The 23,027-nt window shown below is 46.7% G+C and overlaps 1 protein-coding gene across 2 annotated transcripts; it reads left to right on the forward strand.

The window, feature by feature from the left end:
- The first annotated feature begins 1,667 nt into the window (after positions 1 to 1,667).
- LOC6616487 (ankyrin repeat and BTB/POZ domain-containing protein 2) lies at positions 1,668 to 22,873 on the forward strand. 2 transcript variants are annotated; one of them, XM_032718720.1, is made up of 8 exons: positions 1,668 to 2,306; positions 8,810 to 9,014; positions 17,786 to 19,336; positions 19,455 to 20,061; positions 20,243 to 21,011; positions 21,444 to 21,807; positions 21,947 to 22,274; positions 22,337 to 22,873. In XM_032718720.1, the coding sequence occupies exons 2-8, from the start codon at positions 8,896 to 8,898 to the stop codon at positions 22,577 to 22,579; spliced, it is 3,981 nt and encodes a 1,326-aa protein (XP_032574611.1). In that variant the 5' UTR covers positions 1,668 to 2,306; positions 8,810 to 8,895; the 3' UTR covers positions 22,580 to 22,873. The 2 variants fall into 2 exon arrangements, with proteins under 2 accessions (XP_032574611.1, XP_032574610.1); XM_032718719.1 differs by lacking the exons at positions 1,668 to 2,306; positions 8,810 to 9,014 and adding an exon at positions 14,322 to 15,658.
- Positions 22,874 to 23,027: the final 154 nt, after the last annotated feature.

Here is a 23,027-nt window from a genome sequence, read left to right on the forward strand (position 1 = left end):
ATCAGTTCCAGATAGCAAACCGAAAATGTTCTTACGCAGCCCCTGATGGCCGAATACCGTTCAAATGGGTATGGTAAAGCAAACAGTTAGGATCCCATTGTCTTCGACTGATGGGAATCTTTGGGTAATTAAGATAGTGTTTGGAATTGAAATTTGTTAGCTGCGGATGTGGAAAGACAATATTTGAGTTGAGTTTTGAGCCGGTAGCATTGGCGGGCAACCATTGAAACTGTATGCAGGTTCCTATTAAATGCTTATTGCAAAGCGCCTTTTTAATAATAATATACCAACAGAGTACGTAGGGGCCTTCGTCTTTGACTTTTCTTGGAAATTGCTCTTAAACTCAGATCTCGGATATGACTACTAACTAACACTCTATCGCAAAGCTCCAGAATATGTCAGAATTTGGGCACGCCCCACTCATCGCGCCTTTTGGCGGACCAGTCCTCCCGTGTTTTTGTTTTCATTCTTTCGCGATTTTTTGTTGATGTTTTTCTTGCACACTCTGGGCATTGTAGACATTCCGAAAATCGCTGGCGAAATTCTTTGGCGCATGCTTGGCAGCAAAGTTGCCAGTTGCAACCAGTTGGCCGCTCGTTTTTCGCCTGGTCAAGTGGCTGGGACGTCGGCTGGTGCTGCGTTGGGGCATTGGCAGGACAGGACACAACTCCTCCTGTCCCAGCCTCCCTATCCTCATCCTCAACCTCATCCTCAACCGCATCCGACGGTCTGACGGACTGGTTTGCCATTTGGCGGCGTTCTTGTTCTGCCGATTGTCATGGGAGATGTGAGGAGGACCGACCAGAACAATGGCACACTAAACCGAACTTAGGGCCCTGTTTGGGCCATAAATTCCGAAGTAAACTGTGACGTTTGAGCGGCAGGTAGCCCCGCAGATACACTAACACAAGGTCGTTTCGCTGGCAGTACGAGTGATTAGTGCGGCTGGGCTTTTTGCGCGGCTCCTGCCTGGCTGGTCATTGAACCAAACCATTAGCGACTCCTACGCTCCTTGTCCGATTGGGAAAGCACAGTAGCCAACTACGAGCGGTGCAAATTGCAGGGGGAAGCGATGGGCGGAAAATGGCAGCAGGCAGGAAAGGCGGGAATGGCGGGAAAGGAGGAAGAGGACCAAACCTGTCGGGGCCATGGAAATTCCTATGGCCCGAGCTTCACAGTTGCGATTCGGGGGCCAGCGTGTGCCAAGCCCACGAGCTTCGTTTCGGCCATAACAAGAGCAGGCCCTGGCCCGCGAAGGCAGTACAAAGAGTACGAAATCGCCGAGCGTAAATAACTCATAGATAATAATGGCCGGGCATTTGCAGTCCATGCGCGCAAAACAAAAGACTTAGGACACGAACTCGCTTGGCCGAAGGAGTCGCAGTCGGCAGTCGTCATGTAACCAGGGCCAAAAAAACCAAAACAAGATCAACTGGTTTGAGATACTTACTCAAAGTGGCTGCAGGCACGGCTCTCCCAGAGCCACAGTATCACAGTATGCGGAGAGAGCCGATCTCGAACTCGTCGACCTGTTGAGTGCGACTCTTTTTCCGATTCCGAGTCCGAGTCCAAGACCTCGTCTATTGCGCGTGCCTTCGGTGGATTGGGTCGCTGGTCGCTGCTGGCTCAATCGTTGCTCTGTAAAATACTTTTCCCCAAAGAAGTTTCAGTTGTGGTTTTGACTTTTCGCCGTGCAGAACGATTCTCCAGCGGTCGCTTCGTTGGTTACTTTTGTCTCAATATGGCACCCCGTCTCGCCGTGTCTCTCACTCAGATTCTCCGATTGAGCGCGGCCGTGTAATATGCGCGAAAAGTGGTTTTCGGTATATAGTCAGCATTCGCATATATCCGGAGAGTCAATTTTCCTGTTAGCCGAAAACCTGCCGAAATAAAAAGAAAAGAATTCGAGGAAAATATAAATAACTCCAGCCGTGTGTGAGTGAGTGCGTGTGTGTGGTGTGTGTTGTGCCAGTGCTTCACATGTATGTGAGTGGGCGAAAATGCCATGCAAAGGCTGATCCTGCTGCCATTGCTGCTCGCCACTCAGCAGTAGGTGAAAGTAAAGCAATTTGTTTAATTAATTGCACGCAAGCAATTTCTCAAAGTGAGTCCAGATAGCCGGAGTCAAGCGATCACTGTGCCAAGTCTGAGTTAGCAAACCCAATTAACTGAATAATCGTCAGCAAGTTAAGTCCAGCTTAGCACCTGGATCAACGTATCTCTTGTGTCTATTTAAAAGTAAACTATTTGGATTAACCACTAAAGCCTGTGAAAAGGAAGCTACAGAAATTGGACTATTCAAAAAGGTGAGCTGCGATTGAATGCATTGCATGAATATCATCAGTATTCAATACCTTCTAGCGTATGACAAGTATTAGGGATGCAGATTTGAATACTGTGAGGGGTTATTTTTACGGCTTTCATCTTTTTGTCTTTCCTACCAGTTCTGCAAAAAAGAATTCGAGTAGCTTACCACACCTAAGAACGGAAACCTAATGAGTTCATTATTTCGCTTAACTGTTCATAAAAATATGGAATAAATTTGCGAATATAAAGCTTCCTATACATATCGGCATGGCTCAAATCTATGCAAATGCGATGTTTGAGAGGGAATGATGCTGAGACCCGCATGGGAAGATCATTTCTGGCTTGTATTTCTGTGTCGCAACCCAATTTCCATTCGAAGTATGGATTCCGAAGCGATTTTGCTGGAGGGAAGCCGAGCTCTGACAAAACATTTGGCAATAAGCTTAAGTTATGTGTATTCCACAAATACATTTAACTAGTTTTTCCTTGTTCTGGTTTAAAGTGGACAACAAACAATCTCGTAAGTTCAAGCACACAAACATAAATAAGCACACGTATGCAAACATATTTATGTGTTTGTAAGAGTTCGAATGGGCTTATGTATATTCACCCATGGGTGAAGTATTTTTATTGACTTCAGCTTTGGCGTTTGACACCTTTGCGGCTTTGTTTACGATTCGAATGGAACTAAAAAAAGAATAAGGAATGGGGGCGAAATTAATTAATTTAAATCAACTCTTTCTAAGCAGTATTACATTTATTTAAATAGCGCCGATGAACAGCACGGAATTTAATCACGAATGAGTACTTTTAAAAATGGATTGTTTTATCCGGAACAAACATAACGATCCATTAATACAAATATCTGAAACATAGTATGGTGATGGTAATGATATTGGAATAATGAGGACACCAAACAGTGCATATTACTGCTGATTCGTGTTTGTAGTTCTGTCCTGAAGATGACAAGACGTCGTATTTTGTCGGCATTTATAGCCGTAACTCGTAGATTCATAAAGTATACTAGTTTCGATTAAACACGCAACACGTTAAAGAAAGCGTCCTATAAAACTATATGTTCTTGATCGGAATTGCTAGCTAAGATATTCAAATATCTTCGGTCTGACCATGTCCTTCTGCCTTTTCGTGGGTACGTCGAATCTTGGGAGTTAATAGTGCCATAGTGATTTATGTGGGTTCCGGATGATGCCCTACAATTTTAAAAGTTGTTTTGAATTGTTCCTTTTGGCACAATTAGTCCTGTCTATTTCTAGCAAGAACTTGTATTTGATTATGCTCGGGCGAGCATGAGCATTCTTTTCTTCTTTCTTTCTGCATATCCCTCACTAGTTGGGTGACGGCTATCCAGAAACTACAAAAAACCGAAGATTTATATGTGTATCATCTATAAAGAGTACTCTTTATTAGGCTACAAATAGATATCACACGACTCGAGCCTTTTATAGGCGTGTTTATAGGCGTAACAAAGAGTTTTACTGTGTTGCAAGTTGTTTTTAATTGATGCGTTGACACTTTTAATCGTCTCTTGTTTTAGTGCCATTCGAAAACACCCCACCAGCGACAGAGTATACTTTTTTATTGCTTGAATCAGCAACTCAACCGAAAGGCACAGCTGCCTCCGAGAATCGAGGAACCCAGCCGCGAAGTGGACGGCTGATTTGGGGGGATTCAGGAGGCTAACAAAGCCGCTCGTGCCGACACACCTGACAAGCGAGTCAATAGGCAATAGCCGGACTGCATTCTGAGCCCTGACATTATTGATACATTATGGAGCCATTTCATAGGGCCGCATTGGATACATGGGGGAGATATGACCACAGAGCGTTTGTTAGATAGCGGCTTGTAGATGGGGAGTGCGACCTCTGGTCAAAAGGGGGCCTGGCTTAATTACCAGCGGTCGGAGGTGAGCGTAAGTGGTTTTTGACCCACTTCGGCCTGTCACTGTCACTTGGTCACTGGTGAAGGGACTAAGCGGGCGGGGGAATGAGTGGAGTGGAGTCCATTAAGACCAGAGCTCCAACTCGGCGGTTGCATAAGCCCGGCTGAGAGTATTTTATTTCCCTGTCAGTTGAGATGAAAAATTGACTTAATGTTTTACTCCGCTTATTGGTATTTGGCCCCTTGCTGACATCACGTGACAGCGAAAACAACGACTTCGCCGATCGCTAGTTCGGTGGCATTTTTGGCTTCGAACAAATAATTTAAATGTCAATGGGCGACTCCAGCCGAACAACCAACCAGCTCCCTGGCCGATCGATCCAGTCCCGAATTCACGAGAAGTCGAGACCGCAGAGCCGAGACCCAAGACCCCAGCCATCCAATCCAATATCAACCAGGTGACCCAATTCCGGGCAGACACTGCAGCAGCCACGCCAGAAAATCACTTTCTCTCCGGCCCATCAAGTTCTGGGGCTCCATCGGGCCCCAACTTCGACCTCGTCTCGATCGCAATTAAGAGAAAATTTAATTTTGAATTTATTAAGGCAAATAAGCCCGGGCTGGTAGCCCGAAATGCCGAATGGCGTGCGTGTCTTGCTTTTGACACAAATCAAAATTCTTCCACATTCAACGAATTCAGAACGGAGCGGAGATAATTACGGCACTCGACAGTTCTTCAGAGGCCCCAACGAGATCGCCGGATTGGCCTTGGGTACTTGCCAAAAAAAATTCGAAATCAAATTGAGATCAACAGGTTCTGCATTCCGCTCCCGGGCATCGAATCAATCTGGATCTAATCAGGTAGTTGCCCCTTCGGCATTTAAATGGGTTGACCACAGTGCACAAGGTTTAATTAGTTGATATTCCTATTTGTTAATACATTATCTATTGCTAGATTCAATAGGAATCAATTTGGAATACTTTACTTCTAAGGAAGCAACTAAGCCCATTCCTCGCGCCTCCGATTGAAATGTATATGGCTCTTTATTCCCTACATTTGTTAATAAATTGAAGATTTGTATACCTAGAAATTTACAAACAAAGTATCGGAGTTCCCAATGCACACATTCCCAGGAAGATTGAGCTCGTGGAGGCCATCGGGCCACTTGAAATTTGTTCGCTGTTTGCCTTCTACTCGATAGATGGAAACAGAAGAAATTCCGAATGGCAGGCCAAGTATCAAGTATCGGTTACAAAACGTTTCAATTTTTGCTGCCTCACGGGGATCACTCACCATTCACCACAGAATGGAATAGTTTGGGGATCGGTGATCGGTTATCATTGAGCGTTCGAGAGTTTGTTTGTCTTGGGCCAGTTAATTGCGCGCTTGTGCCCCTGGCCAAAAAGATGCCCCCAAATGCGGAGAGAGCAGCAAATGGAGACAGAGCCTCGGAAATCAGATATCTTTTATTTGCCACATAGGCCAGAAAGGAATGCCAACGAAATTGGTGATAAATTCAACGATGAAATTGTTTAGATAACAAACGCAGCCGCGCATAAGCCTCGCCTGGAATTCTGGTTTCCTCACATTTGTTTTTATTTCTTTATTTTTTTGTTGCCAACTTGCCACTGCGACCGTCCATAAATGGCTAATGACAATGGATTAGCATAAGCTGTGCAATTAATCTTTGTAACAAGTGGAAACCAAAGCAAACCAAGTCGCGCTGGAGCCACCAAAGCCAGATGGAAATAACTAATACTCCAGGGCATGAATCTATTGGAAATTTCAGCGTAGATCTTTTCTATGATTAATGAATGGAGCGAACGAACTGAACCGAAGCGAAGCGATGAGCACGACAATCTGGTAGGATTCCTGAACCCGCTTTATTATGCAAATGAACTATTAAGGGCGTAGAAGGCCGCATCTATTAGTGTCGGATCTGTGGTCACAATCGAAAATACGCCACCTGACCGCCGAACTGAACCCGGTTCGGAATCAGAATTAGAATCGTAATTCTCACCGGGGTTTAGATTCCATGATGCAGTCATCGTTGCATATTAATGTCCCGGGGCAAACTTCAAGCAGTTAGTCGTATGTTCGGCATATTAATTATGAAATTCCATGTGTGTCTTTTGACGCAGCCGTGCGTGTGAGTGTTTTTGTATCTTTCGGATCGGCCTTTCACTTTGGAATGCGGTAGCTGGCGGAGAAAGAGGGAAAATCACTCACGGCACAGGACCAAGATATGCCAAAAAGGTAAATATTCGAGTAGCGAAGAAATTGGTTAAAGAAGAATGTTCTCCATTAAAAGTTTAAGAAGTAAATTTTTCAGTTCGTTAACTATAAGTGGTATTAACGGGATAATATTGATCTCTTAATAAAGATAATTTGCAGGCGCATAACTTTCGTATAATTAAATTAGTTTACAAATTGAATGTATTTAGATCTAAAATAAGGTATTCAAGTAAAAAGTAGTAAAAACAATGAATGAATAAGCACACCAGCATCAGGTGATTGTGGGAACTCATAGTTCTAGTCATAAATCAACAAATAAATGTAGGCAATTATCCAGGAACATATTGAGATGTATTTTAGCCTCCCTCCTGTTTCCTGGCACTCGTAAAAAACTCACTTTTATATCGGAAATGCTAGATGCAGCCCAGTGAGAAGCAGAACCTGATCGGACACTTTGTCACGTTGTTGGAGCGCCATAAACTCGGCTATGTGGTATCAATTTGCACCAGCTTCTCGGAGATCACAGCGCTTTCTCGCCGGAGACAGAATCGTGGCCATAAATCTACGACCAACAGTCCGATGGGCCGGGAACACAAGAATGAAGTCCACTAATGTCATTTAAAATGCGGCTGTTTAGCTGCCATTTATATGGTATCAATCGACGTTCCTCTCCATTGCTCGATTATTGGGTGTCAAGCCCGGCTGGGATAATTAATGCGCCGCCTGAAACGAAGACATAAAGTAAAACTAACAAAGCCCAAACGAAAACAGTTAAAAAGAAATCTCGGATCGAGATGACCCCATTCAGCGGTATTCTGATAAGGGGTCACGTAGCCAATGAGCTGGTAAGCCCTATGACAGGCGTATCGCACTCATTGTGGCCCATTCGAAATGGCAACCCGCAGAGAGCGGAAAATAGATCTTAAAGCTGCGCAAAAACGATTTAAATTGTTTGCCCAATAAAACAAGGTCAAATCGATCGGTTGGAGTGCCTAAGCTCGAGCTCAACCTCATTTATCACGTTCGTTTATATGGGGGAGGTTTATATAATATGTGGGATGCTTGGCGTGATTCATTCGAGCGCTCTTTCAGTGCCAATAACTTGTTTTCACTTCATGGCAGTGGACTATAATGGGTTGTCTTATGCGGTCCATTAGTTGTTATGGCAGCAAAGAACTAAGACTTTTCCTTCGAGATATCATCGACGGTTTCCCTTGGCAAAATGAAGCCAGCCAATAAAGACATCTAGTTTGCTACTGGGCCCATATATGAATCATAGCTCCAAATTACTGGGAACCTGCTGAGTTACCTATATCATTATATAGCATCCCCATCAACCCACCAGCTTCATCACCGCCATCAAAGTCTCCCATTTCCCTTCCCATTACGGTGCTTGGACACTTCCGATAAGATCGCTTTCAGCGTTCAATAGAAAAGCTAAATAACACACAAGCCAAGTGTGTTCCAAGGGAAGAGAACAGAGTCTTTTTACCGGGAACGGGACGATAAGCGAACCAGCTTCATGCCAGGCTGAAATGTCTGACATTACGCAGGCAAAAACCATTTCCAGCGAAATGAAATCGAACGGCATTGATTGCATGCCAATGTGGCTCCAAAGTTCTTGATCGACACCTGCGCCAGACGACGACGACGATCTATCAGACGGGGCTGCAGTCCGACGACGGCTGAAATTCGCAGCCAGATCCAGACCCAGATCCAGATTCAGACCCAGGCCCAGGCCGGGCCAGACCGGTGACCATTTATAGAGCAACTGGCCACTAGCAAGACGATCAACAGACGCTCAACCTGCCATGCCAATGACGCAAAACACGCAATGGCCCGAGACTCCTCCTCCGAGCTTTCTCCGCTCCCCTGCTCCTCTGCTCCGCTCAAAGGGGCAGCGTTAATTATTATGGGCAGAGGAAGTGGCGACGACGTCGACGGCGACTAATTGCACTGGGGCTCTTTCATTCGGAGGGGCTAGACGTCTTCTCTGTCCACTGGGATGCCCCTGCTTCCCAACTAGCCACCATGGCCGGAGTTCGATGTCTAATAGAGGCACACTTTGGATTGGAAGATGTATAGCTGAGGATCAAAGATATCTTTTAAGAAAGTTCTTACCTACTACTATCAATTTTTCGTATTCAGATACGATAGATAGATTCTTCAGGTAAATGGAAAATACAAAAATATTTATAATTCACAAATCAAGTTCCTTATGACAAATTACTTTATTAATATTAAGCAACTCATGGGAACATTACTTTTAGGTTTCCTCATATCCATGTAATAGTATAGAGGTAGGCCTCTCCTGATTCCTGCACTGCATTATTAAATGGAATCGTTTGCTTGCTTTACATTTTGCAGAGCCGGAAAATGCAGCATCTGGAACTGTGAGCGACTGGTTGGAGAGACGAAGAAGAGGTAGCCACACGATCGGACTCGCAGACAGCATGCCCACTCGCCACAATTGGGACTCGGAGCGTGTGGGCGTGGCACATCTGGCCGGGGCCCTCAGCCCACTTTGCATAACCGATGCCAACCATGAGATACTGCGGCCGAAGCCGCGAAGGTGAGTTCGCTGCCTAAGTCTTTCTATTTTCCAATGCCGTGGCTTATGCACAGCTTATGCATGCATGGAACATAGGAGTTGTTCGGCTATGATTTACTTCTTTGATATTGAATATTTGTTATTCTAAATCATTCAGCTGCATTGTGACCCCTAGGGTATTATGCCAAAGAGATAGTTGGGCTTACTGTAGCTATTACTCAGTGTGTTTGTATTACCAGTACCACGCCTTTTCATCTAATAATGAATGGAAATAAAATGCTCAGCTAATTTGTAATGTTCTTTATTTTACTGGTAATCTCCAACGATTAAAATCATCTGAAACAAAAGCAAATCATTAGCAACGGCGACAAATACATATTTATTTATATTTACGTGATAAAAATTTAAGTCAGAAATATTACAGTATGCAGAAGAAAACGAACACACTTAAGCGCCACCTAGATTTCATATACAGAACCTGAGAAGTTACATGGATTTGACAGCACGCCATCTGTCTGCAGGTTACTGAAGCAGTGCCTGTGAACCGACTAGCCGATAGGTGGCGTTATTTCCAATTAAAAGGTTCAACTTTTAAACTGTTAGGGAAATGTTGTACCTAGTTTGAATTTGAACACAATAACATAAACTTCGTACCGAATTTTATGTAAGTAGAGAGTAGAGAATTTATTATCCTAGGTTCCACTTGATTGAGAAACTAGGTTCCAACTGATCTAAAAACTGGTTAGGAAAGTAAATTAAAAATTTGTGATCATATCAATGTATTTTTTTAACATTTCTACAACAGTTGATCGTGATGTTAAAAAGATGACAAGGAGGATTTCTCCGCTCCGCTGGAGTTCCTCAAATATTTGCCGTTCTGTTTTCGTATTGTGTTTCAAAGCGCCAGTCCAGTCTCTTAGAAGATCCAACAGACAGGCCCACAATGGCCGCTATTTTTGGACTTGGTCACTTGCAAGCATAATTGTGCACAAAAGCGTGAAGTGTGGCGCTTTTGGTGGGGGTTGGGCAAAGGGAAGGGGGAAGGGGGAAGGGGAAGGGGAGTAGTGTGGGTTGAACGGACAATAAACTTTTATTCTGGGCCGAGAGACCAACTTCTTTTCGGAAGTGATACATGAGCAGCTTCGAGGAAAAGAAGTTGGATGGGAAGTGTGTGGCTGGGGCAGAATAGCGGACGCTAGACGATTTTCGGAAATAATAATGGATTGTTGGTGTTTCTCGTACGATCGTGACTTCTTGGTCGCTGGGCCAAACGGGAACGATCCGTCTGCGATTCGTTTTCGCATTGTGAAGCCGGTCAAGGTTAATTTGGAAAATATTAGTGCCAGTTCTCCGGCGGCAGAAGATTGATCCGGATGTGTGCCACAAAAAGTAGATGGGCCTGCTTTACGACCCCATCTGCTCAGGTAGAGATGAATAATTGCTGAATGCGGGCCCGGCCCAGTCAGTCAAGACTAATTCAATTAAAACGAGACTATAGCCGAGCTTGAGATACATTTAGAGCTACGGACAGAGGTACACACGAAGATGGAGATACAGGCGAGGCTGCGGCTGAAGGTTTTAGCTCTTTCCTCGCAAAGTTCAAGCTCGATTGAGAAATCGTACGGCGGAGGCAGACAATTGCCGATCGAAATCTGGCCGCCCTCCAGGAATCTGAAATATGACTGGCATTTACGAAACTTTATTGTGGCGCGCTTCTCTCTTTCTGGCAATTAAAAGTCCGAAATGCGAGTAACAACAAACAAATGACTGTCGGTGTATTTCACACAACAAACGAAAGTGAAAATCGCAAAATGTGAATAATTAGCAGGGCCCAACAATACGGGGAATAAAATAATAATAGCTAACGAACTGAAATAGGAAAAATGTACGAAAAATTCGCTTCAATTGCTGGCAGCAGCAACAATTTGTAGCCAACAAAGTCAATGACAATAGCTCCGCGGAGGGCAGAGCCATCTGCGAGGGCAACAAACTTGATACACTTACTGGAACTCCCACCTTCCCCGATCCCCATCCCCCCATCCACGAATTGTAGTACCTGTGGCCCTATCGCCGTAGCATCTTCAATTCGGAGGTAATTCGAACGCAGCACTAAAGCTGGCACAAGAAATAATGCGACGACGTGGGGCAAGTGAAAATGTTGTTACCTTTTTACCTTTCCGCGACTTTCTTTACGGCCGCAGATACAGATACTCGCGCAGCCAAAGATACGGGTATCTGTGAGACACACCGCGGCGTTTGTCAAAATATACCTACTTGGCTAACTAAGTAGTCGCCATCAAAACAGAATCGCCCCAGCCTAAAGCCTCAAATACCAAGAGATCAGAGAAAATTCGGACCGCGAAAGTGTGGGAGATTTTTGGGGGCGTCAGCAGCTGTTTTCCGAGTGGAGCAGCCTGTTGATAGGTCTGGATAGACAGGCGACCAATTAAGTCGGGGAAGCTGCCGTCGAGGAAGACCCCGTCTTCAAACGGAAGCAAAGTCAGTCGCTACATCTTCATCTCCAACTCCAACTCCATCTTCATCGCCATCTTCATCTTTATCCGCAGCCTCATCATCATCTGCCACTTCGCAGCTTCTCCAATTGGCGATGGGGATGTGGTTGAATGCGGAAATCGCCACAGTAGTCGCAGCATATTAAACTCTAATCAGGTAGATGCGATGATATGATAGGGCCGAGAGCACTCGGAGAAGGTAGCAATTTGTCAGATGTTGGGTTTCATAACAGTTACAGCCAATTGCCGTGTCACTGATGGTGTCGGGATACCACGGCTCGTCTCGAGTATATCATTTGGAAGACACACAGGTGCGGAGTGTAAACTAATCAAGATTGATGGGGCTGTGCGGTGTAATTCCCAGCGCATATGGCATTATTATCCTTGACTTAATAGCTGGCATAGTGTACTGTTGTACCAGTGGCAACTCGGCTAGTTCTCTAACTGACAGATTGCCGTGACAGGGCCAACCTTAATTCAAAAGTTTCCTAACACTCCAATAACTTTCCTATGAATCCTAATTTCGTAATTTCCACTATTCCCAGGCTGATCGAACCCATGACTCAGCCCAAAGAAGTTTGGCTTGAGCAATTCATGTCAATCGCATTTGGGTAAATCTTCCAAGGGAAAATGGGGAAAACAAGTGAAATGAAATTCGTCTGACAGCAAGTACGAGTATCTGGCTTGAGTATTTAGGCTTGCCTAGAGGCTCCAATGCATTAGGCTAACCTTGCTTCTGCTCCTTCTCTTTCATGCCACAACGCGCAGATATATTTGCGAGGTAAAGATTATTAATGATCTCGCTGGAAGACAGACCTGGTTCTAATGATCTACAATCTAAGCTGAAAACCATTTCCTGTCTAACACTGTCGGCATGAAAAACGAAAGTTCCCCAAACCTCATTAGTCGGGTGACACAGATATATATGCTGGATATATATATACATCGGCGATACTAAAGGGTGGGGCTGGGCCATATTTCTCCTCTTTACTTTCGGGTGAGTTGCATTTGCCGCCTTTGTCCAGTTTTTCCAGCCGTTTTCGGTCTTTTTCTCCTTCGTGGCCGAGTTGTTTTATAAACACGCGAATATAACATTAAACCTTTTGGTGTAGTTTTGTGTTTCTGTGCCTTTTTTATATTTTGGGGGTCTCTTGAGTGCGGCGTATAAAGCTCCGCCTAATGGGCGCAAGCATATTTATGGCCTGTCATTACTTTTCCGTAAATTAAACTTTTTAATGCGAAAATTGCTCAGAGTGTAATTTTTTTAATAATCCACCTGGCTTAGAAACCCAAACAGCCGGCGGCCACCGAAGAAAGTTATTGTATAATCGGACCGTAGAAAGATTCATAGAGCATTTGTTTCGGTTTTCCGTATTACGTGGGCGTTCAATGCCCGATTTTCTCTCGGGGATTTCGGTATTTGGATCATACGACCGAGGCTTTCTAATTGCAATTGCCATGCGCGTATGTCGGTGGTTGTGAATGGGCTTATATATTCGGGTCTGTGGCTTCGGACCGCTCCCATTTACCATTCCATTCTTCATCCACAAAAGAGAAGCTTCTACCGGGGGTCGAAATCATGGTTTCGTATCGGAAAAACAAAAGGCTAACCTCAAGAAACCGTTAAGTCAGCGCGCCTGAGCTTGTATAAATCATTAGGAGCAGGTTACGCTCGGCAATTTATTTGCTCCACACATGAGATGTATCTTGTAGATGTATCTCGAAGCCTACGCACGTCTGCCCATGCTCGGAACTCAGATCTCAGAACTCTGAGCTCAGAACCTGGCTGTTTTTACTATCTTGGGAGCCGGGAACCAGACCCCAGACTCCCGCTTGGAGGGGCAATCCCGGGCTGGAAGGAAGCTGGCAAAACGATCTGATAAGTGCCGAGATTGTATAACCTTCGTGTGCTGGGTGGTGCTGTGATGTGGAGCTGAGGTGCTTATGCTCCCTTGGCCCCGCCAAACAGTTATACATAATTAAATTCAGTGCAGGGCTCGTCGCCAGAGTTGGTAGCCACTTTGGCCAGTCACTGCGCTCGAGATGGCTGGGGTTTCCGTGGGTAATATGTGATCGGCAAATGGCTCAAGATCTTTAAGCTGGAGGAGGTTAAACTTGATTAACCAAAGGATAGATCTTCAACACTGAAGTTATATATTTTTAAGCTTATTATTATTAATCTAACTTGCTATTAAGTGGAGCAGGTGAAACTAAAGTGATATTAAAGATGCCTCATATAAGCTATGTCTTCAACTTCACTTTTCTGAAGGCAAATGCTGTAAACTGCGTTCGTCAATTGTACAATTTCCCCGCTGGCATGGCATCTCTGCCGCCGAACGCAGTGATTTTTGAAAATCATGGCAGCAACAAGAGGCGAGCGGGAAATGAAAAAGAAAACTCACTGATATTGCTCCAGTACATCTAGTACATCGCTCGGCGTCCAAAGTGAGCCCTCAAAGCTGCCTGGTGTAGCTGTTGCTGTGGTTGTTTCTGCGCCGCTGGCGGCTGTGGATGTCAAATGTTGGTGCAGACCCATTGTTTTGGTCACACAGCAAATGGAAAAATTACCCAAGCCGATAGAGCCGAAGACCCGAAGACCCTCCATGCAAGGTGGCCTCTTCCCCGGAACCCCCAATCTCCGATCCCCGATCCCCGATGCCCGATCCCCGGGGGCCCAAAACGCGCTGTGAAAATGAGGAAAAACAGATACCGCCGCCGACAATGACTAAGCAGCGCAGTCGACTTCTGCGCCGGCGCAGCGGCAGCAGCTGGGGCTCAGACCGAATCCGAGCTTCCAATTCAGTCGAGCTTCAGTGCCAGCGGAGAGCGAACGGTTTGGAAGTCGGCGGGTCCAGATTTCGGGCACACAGAATTGGATTCGAAGTTTCGGCCGCGGGTGGATGAACACCCAAAAGCTGCGCCAATTAATAATTTGCATAATTACCATTATTACCATTGTTACCAGTGCGACAGTGAAATGGGAAACATGAAGCTGGGCCAAGAACCAGCTAACTGTGCTCAGAGAAATTTCTAAAAATATTAAAAACCATTGAAATGTATAAAACAACAGAGTTCTGTGCTGAAGAAAAATCAGATCTGCATTAATAATCGTAGATAATAACCCAAAAGTGAACAAATTTAATGTTTATGCTACCAAAAACCAACTAAAGATATTTTTTTCGGGAGTTTATTAATATTTAATAAAATAAATTTATGATTATCACATGCAAATACTAGCCACCAAAGTAAAGGACAATATTTAAAAACCTATCAAATCCTTCAAAATTATGCAGTAAGTTATCCCGAAAAGGGTAATTCTCTCAACAAGTATCTGAAATGAAACCAAAGCGAAACTAAAAGCAGCATGTATTGCACCAAAGATTGCACCTGCAGCCTGTGTCGCGAGCTGCGAGGCTACAAGCCCAGTGGCAAGAAGAGTGCTCCTTCAGCGCCCACTTTGTTCAGCAGGATGCTGAACGACAACTTCATCCTGCGACGCCGCGGCATCTCCCTCAAGAACTTCCAGCCGCAATCGCTGAGGAACAGCGAGATGCTGGCCCAGCAGATGCCGGTGCCACGCCCCCCGCAGACGCCCTCGCCTACGCCCATCGAGGAGCTGCCGGACTGGGCGACGGAGGATTCGTCGCGGGCGAAGAAGCCCAACCACAAAGTGGTCATCTACTTCGGCGACTCCATCCATCGCGGTGGTCAGCAATCGCCGCTGCCCTCGCCCAAGGAACTCCACTCGCAACTGCTGCAAGAGATGTCCCAGAAACTCAAGACCAGCGTGGCGGAGGAGGGCCAACCGGGCGTGGAGAAGGCGAAGAAGGTGCAACAGGTGGCGGGGCAACCGGAGACCAACCCGCCAGCGAATGACGAACTGCCGCCCTACATTGAGAGCGTGCAGAACGGCGTAATTAATATCAGAATTGAAGGCAATTACCGGCGAGCCAGTGCGCTGGTGGAAACGGTGGCAAAACCCACTCTGGCCGTTGTGGGTCCAACGAAATCCGAGTGCGATTGCGATGCAGCCGTCGGTGATAATGACGATGGTAATGCGGATGATGATAGCGACGACCCTGGCCAAGATGAGGCGGAGACGGACTCGTGCGACTGGAGCTACGTCCAGGAGTGGCGGAGGGCAGCAAAACGGTACTGCGAACTGCTATTATTTATTTTCTCGTTCCCAATCACAATCCCAATCCCATTTCCATTTCTATTCACATTGCACTACTGCAATTCTGTTGTGAAAGTCGGGGAAAAGGGATTTCTTCTGGGCATAAAGCGGGTGGACTTTTGATTGCCAAAAGCGAAAGGAACGTAGTTTGGGAGTCCGAATGGCGACTAGACAGCCGAATCTAAGTTGGGAAGATGACAATAGTGACTCCACCCCACAAGATTGCAATTTAATCAACGGTTAATTACATTTTATTTGTCGAAAAATTGAATAGTTAGATTAAATATAAAAGGAAAGGAATAGTTAGAAGAATTTAGATCTAAACTTTTAGGTGTTGAAGTGGGCTTGGAAATGTTATGAAACAAATCTGAATGCTAAGTCCCAACTTTGTAGCTTTTATAGTCTCCGAGATCATGACGTTTATACGGACAGAGAGACGAACGGACAGACAGACGAATGGACAGACAGAATTGGCCAAATCGACTCGGCTAGTAATCCTCACCAAGAATATGTAGAGTTTTGACATTCGGAAACATTCTTTCTACCTGTATAGTACTAATGAACGAATCTAGTAAGCTCTACGAGTAAAAACCAAACTAAATTCGTACACTCATATGGTATGTGCCAATAAATACACATTTAAACACAGACTAGAAACCCAGTTGAAGAATGATTATCAGAAAAAAACGACTTAGTTGTTCTCTTTAATGTGCTCCATTAGAAAAGTTGTTTAATTTTATATCTCATAATATTTAGACACAGATCGTAAAGGTTGGTCGTAAATTTACATACAAGCTCCATAAATGAGTTTTTGGAAATGGATCAGTTCTGTGGGAACTTAAACTACTCATAAACAGAGTGGGTTGCAACACAAAAAGTCCTATAAAATCTTTAAAATAGCAACGGCCCTTAAACAGTTCTTCAATTTTCGTTTTTAAAATATTACCTAATTGATTAACAAACTAGACAAATATTTAAGCAAACAGAAATCTAAAGGTCGTTGCTCGGCAACTAAAGATGAATAAAGATTGAAGTTGAGAATTAGATCATTATAACAGTACTCCGAAGATATTCAAAGCACTCATAAATCGTATTTAGCACAGAACCTTGTTCAGATCTTAAGTATCTGCATTTCATATACAGATATATTGTCAAAAAGACAATAAAGATCTCAGCATTTAAAATTTAGGTCAATCTGAGCTCAAGTTACAGCATAGACTCTCAAAGGGATGGGCAAAATTTGAATGATAACGATGCCCAAAAAGAATGAAAAATCAAAAGACTTTTTCGCATGCAAATGAAAAATCGTAACTGGCTTTTAATATCGCTTTGTTACTCGAAGTTGCCAACCCAGTTAGAAGATGATGGTAATAAATGCAAAAGAAATGTGAGAACGAATCGTGGCGATGAAGATCAACCCACTTTAAGACTCCAGTCTTCCGGCGAAAATATTTTGTTAGCTTCTGCACTTTATAATATTATTTAATTCGAAGAGAATGGGGTGTATGTTCGTCCACCAGCTTGTAATATATTAAATCAATTCGTGGGTCTTGACCATTCTTAAATAGTTTAATCAACGAAGTACTCGACCATGAGTCTCTTCTAGACGGGCACTTCTAGACTAATCAGGTGTCAAGTTGGGCTCGTGGCTAACTAAAAGGTGGTCAAGACTGTGTGGACAGAGATTAGCGTTAGTGTGACATCTCTTCCTCTGCCCGTTAGTAAGATTCATTCTTTATTTTGCCTGGTATTCTTACTGTTTTCTGGGGAATTTTGATGAGTTGCATCATTTATGGGACTGGAAATGGGTCAGGCTTAATTTAGAAGCTTTAGCCATGGCTTCATTTTTAGCTTTGTGGATAAAGTTATTACCTTAGTTGAGAAGCATTCGCTATTTTTGGTTCCTAAAGTGTTCATGGGTACTAAAAATATAGATCAAATCCAATTTGGTTTTTGATGACTTCTTAATTATTTCCTCTTTCTTTTAGCACACTGATCTTAAGGATTTGAACCCCTTAGAACTCTTCCCCTAACTATAAGTAAACATCATCAACTCCTTTTGATGGCACAAAACTAATCATTTTTTATTTAACTCTTTCCAGACCCACTGGTAACTTGCCGCCCAACTTTGGCCAGCACCAGGCTCCCAGCCAGGTGACCGGCTTGCCCCCCGTGCCCCCGCCACAGATGCAGTCGCCCCATCAGGTGCAGAGCCAGCTACCGCCCTCTCTGACGCCACTGTCGTCGCAAAAGGGTTTGGCGGTGGCCATGGCCACTCCGGCACCGAGAGTGTTCAAGGAGCTGGCGCAGCAGCCGAACAAGGGGATGCCCCACAAGATGGTAGCCTCATCCTCGTCCTGCAGTGGCGGACAGGCGAACTCTTCCTGCAAGATGCCGTCACCAGGGACCGCGGCAAAGACGCTGATTCCACAGAGGGCAGTGGCTGGTCCAGCGCGACTCACGGTGCAGAGTACGCCTGTAAAGTCGCAGCCACCGCAACTGAGTGGGAGCCTGAGCCAAAATCAGGTCTCGCCCAGCAGACCCACTTTGGGCATACCCACTACAGCCGCCAATCCCACGCCGCCCAGGATCCACCAGCATGACCAGTTTCGGGCGCTGCAGCGGGTGCAGGAGTGCCACAGTTCTTCGGACGAGAACCGCAGCTCCGGACACGCCAGTATGTCGGATACCGGCGGCCACAGCTCCTCGCCCGCAGGGGGCATGACCTTGGGTCCGCTACCAGAGGATCGCCTGGCGGCGGGAGTGACAAACAGGAGCACCCGATCGCGGAGGCATCGAGGAATCATGCCTGGCGGAAAAGCTCCGTGGAGCGGCACAGGACTGGAGGACATTAAGCTGGCCATGCTCACACTGCGCTCCCAAACCAGCAGCAGCACCTACAGCAGCCTAAGCGCCGGATCGGAGAGCTCGGAGCCCGCCCGCCGCCTGGGCAGATACTCCTCGCTGGAGACGGTGGTGACCAGCACGAGTGCAGACGAATTTGTGTGGGTGGATTCGCACAACCGGCTAGTTGAGCTGCAGCATCCTCCGTGGAGCCAGCAGTGCATCCTGAAGGTCCTGAGGAACGGACGCTGCCAGCAGCAGGCTGAGCATCTGGCCGTGGAGGCAGTTTCCCGCCTAGGATATCTGCTGCAGCGGGCGCTGGTGAGGATCGCCCGCGAGATTCAACGTTTCTCGGCGGGCGTGGGTCTCTGCTCCAAGCAGGAGGTGGTCGGAGCCCTGCGGGTGGTGCTCAGCTCCTCGCTGGCGGACTCTTGCACTAAAGCGTGCCTCAGGTCCGCCGCCATGTTCGCAGTTCCCGGAGAGAGCGCGCTGAAGCAGAGCAAGTCCGCCCGGGCAGGCCTCCAATTGTCAGTGGGGCGCTTCTACCGCTGGATGACGGACGCCAGACTGGGCAAATTTATCCACGAGTACGCCGCCGTGTATCTGTGCGCTGGAATCGAGAATCTGCTGGAGGAGATTGCCCTTCAGTGCAACGGGACCACGGCGGCCGCCTTGGATCAAGGTATTGCCAGTTCCGGGGATGTGTGGGGACTGCTTCAGCCATTCGCTCATCTCAACGCGGGAAGAATTGCCAGTGGCGCCCTGGCTCTGCCCAGATGGGCCAACTCCTTGGATCAAGTTATTGCCAGGTATGAACGCGGAATTTAAAACCAAACCAAGAAAATTTAGGTTAAATGTGCAGATTCTATTAACGCAAATGAAGTGGCATGTCTAATAAAAACAATTATATTATTTCATATGCACCAGTTCCGGAGACTTCCGAGGTCATCTGGCCACCTGTGTGGGCAGCATAAGGGAGCTGAAGGAGAAGGCCCTGCGCACCCAGCAGGAGTTCCAGTTGGCCGCCGCCCTGTCCGGATCTGCTCTGGCGGCTCTTTTCTACTTCATGCGCTGCTCCCAGCTGGAGCACACGGAACTTCTCGCCGCCTCGGGATGCCATGCTGGCCAGGCGCAATCAGCTGCCCCAGGCGGAGGAACTTCCTCCGCGGGCCACCACGTCCAGGAGTTGTGCTACGAGCGGGCCTACGTGGTGCTGCCTCCACTGGCCGAGTGGTTGAGGGTGGCCGCCGCCCACGCCGAGCACCGAAATGCCATGATGATTGACAAGGATGACGTGATGCAAGCAGCCAGATTGCTTCTACCCGGAGTGGACTGTCCCATAAGGCCGGTGGCGCACGACGAGGAGCTGCCCACGAAGAAGACTCACTTCAACACTGCTCCTACTGTCAGCTCCACGGGCACTGGAACGGGAAGCAGTAGCTGCAGTTCGCCTGTGGTAAGTGGGATTGGCATCGGAATCGGAGAGGACACCTCTGAGCTGGGCAGGCGAGCCACCATTGGAGTTGCGTTCAAGGTACGTGTTTCATGTTTTATATAAAAACTTCTAGCTCATCTGTAATTCAATGTTTACACTTATATGGAATATAGATAAAGTAAAAGTATCTTTTATTGGAACGTGTTCCTTTCAGTGCTCATAGATGAGATACTCATGAAATGTCCTAATAATTGAACGTCTACTTAAATCCCTTTCACAGCTTCTGCTGACTGGTCGGGCGGAATTGTTAGCCCAGGCCGCCCAGCTTCTGCCGCCCACCACTCGGTACGACACCCAGAACAGCGCCGGACTGACCGCACTGATGATCGCCAGCATCCGAAACGATGAAGTGGCACTGCACGCTCTGCTGGACGCGGGATGCGATCCGAATGTGGAGGTGCCCCCTGCAGGAAGCGCAGGCTACCCGGCCATTCAGCCGGACACTCAGCACTGGACGGCACTGAGCTTCGCCGCCAGCAGGGCCAACTACGTGGCCCTGAGGATCCTCCTGGAAAGGGGCGGCAAGGTGGAGGGCGGGGCCAGGAGCAGCGAGGAGAAGTGCACCCTGACCCCCCTTCAATTGGCCGCCGGCACTGGCAACCTGGAGATCGTGGCATTGCTGCTGGCCCACGGAGCCAATGCGTTTTTGTCCACGCAGCAGAAGGATTCGCTATGCTTTGCAGGATCCGCGCAGAAGGGTTGCTTCTGCGCCATTTCAGTGGCTGCTGCCCACGGACACCGATCATGCCTTCGCAAACTGCTCACCCACCCCGTTTCACCTGGAACGAGGGATGTGCTCTCGCTGGAGGAGATGCTGGCCGAGGGCGATGTGGGCGGTGTGAGGGGAGCAGGTGGTCCAGGAGGAGCCGGAGGACCAAACAGTGCCAGTGCCAGTGGAAACAACGAGGACATTCTGCCGCTGCTCAACAAGACGCAGATTAAGCGACTCCAGGAGGCCATGTACCACAGTGCCGAAAATAATCATTTGGGTAGGTTAACTTGGAATAGGATTATAATATAAATACGTGTATACGTATCCTTTTCCTATAATTGCACGGATATCAGCTCTTTTGGGATGTCCTTCTTGAGGGATAAATCTTTTCATTCCCATAGAGCACAAATATATTTTGTTGAGGAATTTACCAGAACCGAAACCATTTGCGAAACCATTTGCAATTCCAATTAGGCTGCTACCAATGACCGATTAAGTAATTCAATCTGGTTTTAATCGTTTTCAAATTCATTTCATCGGTTTGTGACTGTCTTATAATTAGAGAAAATTTAATGAAGCCAGATTCGTTGAAACTGTTTTGTTTACAAGGTGTCTGCGTTTTTGTGTTTCTTCGAGGAATGATTTATTGTTAAGCAGATAGATACAATCGTTGCATACAATTAATACCGATACGGTTCCTTTTTGCCAGATATAACCATTGAGCTGCGGAAACTGGGGGTTCCATGGACCCTCCACTGCTGGATGCACGCTCTATCGGCGGCCCACGACTTGCGACTGGACGCGGTTATAGACCAGTTGCTCCAAGACTTCCTGCAAGTGTGTCCCGACGACTACAGCGCCCAGTTTGTGAGCGAGTGCCTCCCGCTGCTGTTCAACATCTTTCGAAACAAGAACGAGGGCACCACACTCCTCCTGGCGGACATCTTCGCCACCTGCTTCGGCTGGGAGACACTGCCTCCGGTGAAGGAACAGCCGCCGATGCAGCCCGTCCATGGGTCTCGCATCGATCCCAAGTTCGTTAACAACCCAGAACTCAGCGACGTGACCTTCAGGTGGGTGTGACTCAAAGCTAAAAATAATGGATCTGGATATAGGTCGCCTACATTTGATAGCTCTAAAGTATTTAAATTCCATCAAAAATATTCAAATGTATGAATGAACTGCAACGCCTTTGGGCATTTTACATTGCAGAGTGGAGGGCAAGATCTTCTACGGACACAAGATCGTCCTGGTCACCGCATCGCCTCGCTTTCAAAGCATGCTGAGCTCCAAACTGAGTGAGGGCAGCTCCACGCCCACGGTGCAGATCAACGACATACGCTACCACATCTTCCAGCTGGTGATGCAGTTCCTCTACTGCGGCGGCTGCAGCTCCTTGGACGTGGCCCACGGCGATGTGCTGGAGCTGATGGCGGCGGCCAGCTTCTTCCAGCTGGAGGGGTTGCTGCGCTACACGGAGGCCCGCTGCTCGGAAATGGTGGATGTGGACAATGTGGTGGCCATGTACATTCATGCCAAGGTGCGATTGCTATTCGTATAGATAGCTACCAGACGGAGATCCTGATCGGCTTACTTTTCCAGGTCTACAACGCCAATCGACTGCTGGAGTTCTGCCAGTGCTTCCTGCTCCAGAATATGGTGGCCCTGCTCACCTACGACGACTCCGTGAAGCGTCTCCTCTTCGCCAAGAAGATTCCCAACCACGACGTGCTCGCCGGACTGCTGCAGACGCTCCAGAATCGCTTGAAGGCCCGTAAGCCCAACTCGTGTGGTGGTCTGGTCAACTCCTACCGATCGCCCCCGGTCACGCACGTTAAAAAATGAAGTGAAGAGAAGTAAAGTGAAGGAGCTCTGCTCCCACACACTCTCTCTCTCGACGGAATCGAATTCTTATTTATTGCATTGTTTTTAATTTAATCTCTGAGCTTTTATGTATTATATTAGTTCCCCTGCCCGTCCCGACCTCCTTCCCCAACTCCTAGTTGTATTTTTATATTTTCAATTTGTTCAGCGCACTGTTAACCTCTACGAATCCCAGGATGGCCGAGCAGGCGGTCCTCTAGCTATTATTGGTAGTTGAAATTGTTTCTGCATTAAATGAAGAAAGTAAAATTGTAACTACCAAATCTTTCATTTGCATTTAGGCAGCACTCAAATATTGAATCACCTTTGAGAGAGATACCGTCATCGGAGATCTCGAGATCTCATCCATTACATAGCAATTACATATATCTGGATGCTTCTGCTGGGGAACACAACTAAAACAACACCA

The sequence above is a fragment of the Drosophila sechellia genome, chromosome 3L (assembly GCF_004382195.2).
Source record: "Drosophila sechellia strain sech25 chromosome 3L, ASM438219v1, whole genome shotgun sequence".
NCBI lineage: Eukaryota > Metazoa > Arthropoda > Insecta > Diptera > Drosophilidae > Drosophila > Drosophila sechellia.

Coding starts and splice junctions, on each gene's coding strand:
- LOC6616487 (XM_032718719.1), top strand. CDS start 14,871: ATGTATTGCACCAAAGATTGCACCTGCAGCCTGTGTCGCGAGCTGCGA. Junction 15,659..17,785: donor TGGCGGAGGGCAGCAAAACG/GTACTGCGAACT, acceptor AACTCTTTCCAG/ACCCACTGGTAACTTGCCGC. Junction 21,808..21,946: donor CTCAGCGACGTGACCTTCAG/GTGGGTGTGACT, acceptor TTTACATTGCAG/AGTGGAGGGCAAGATCTTCT.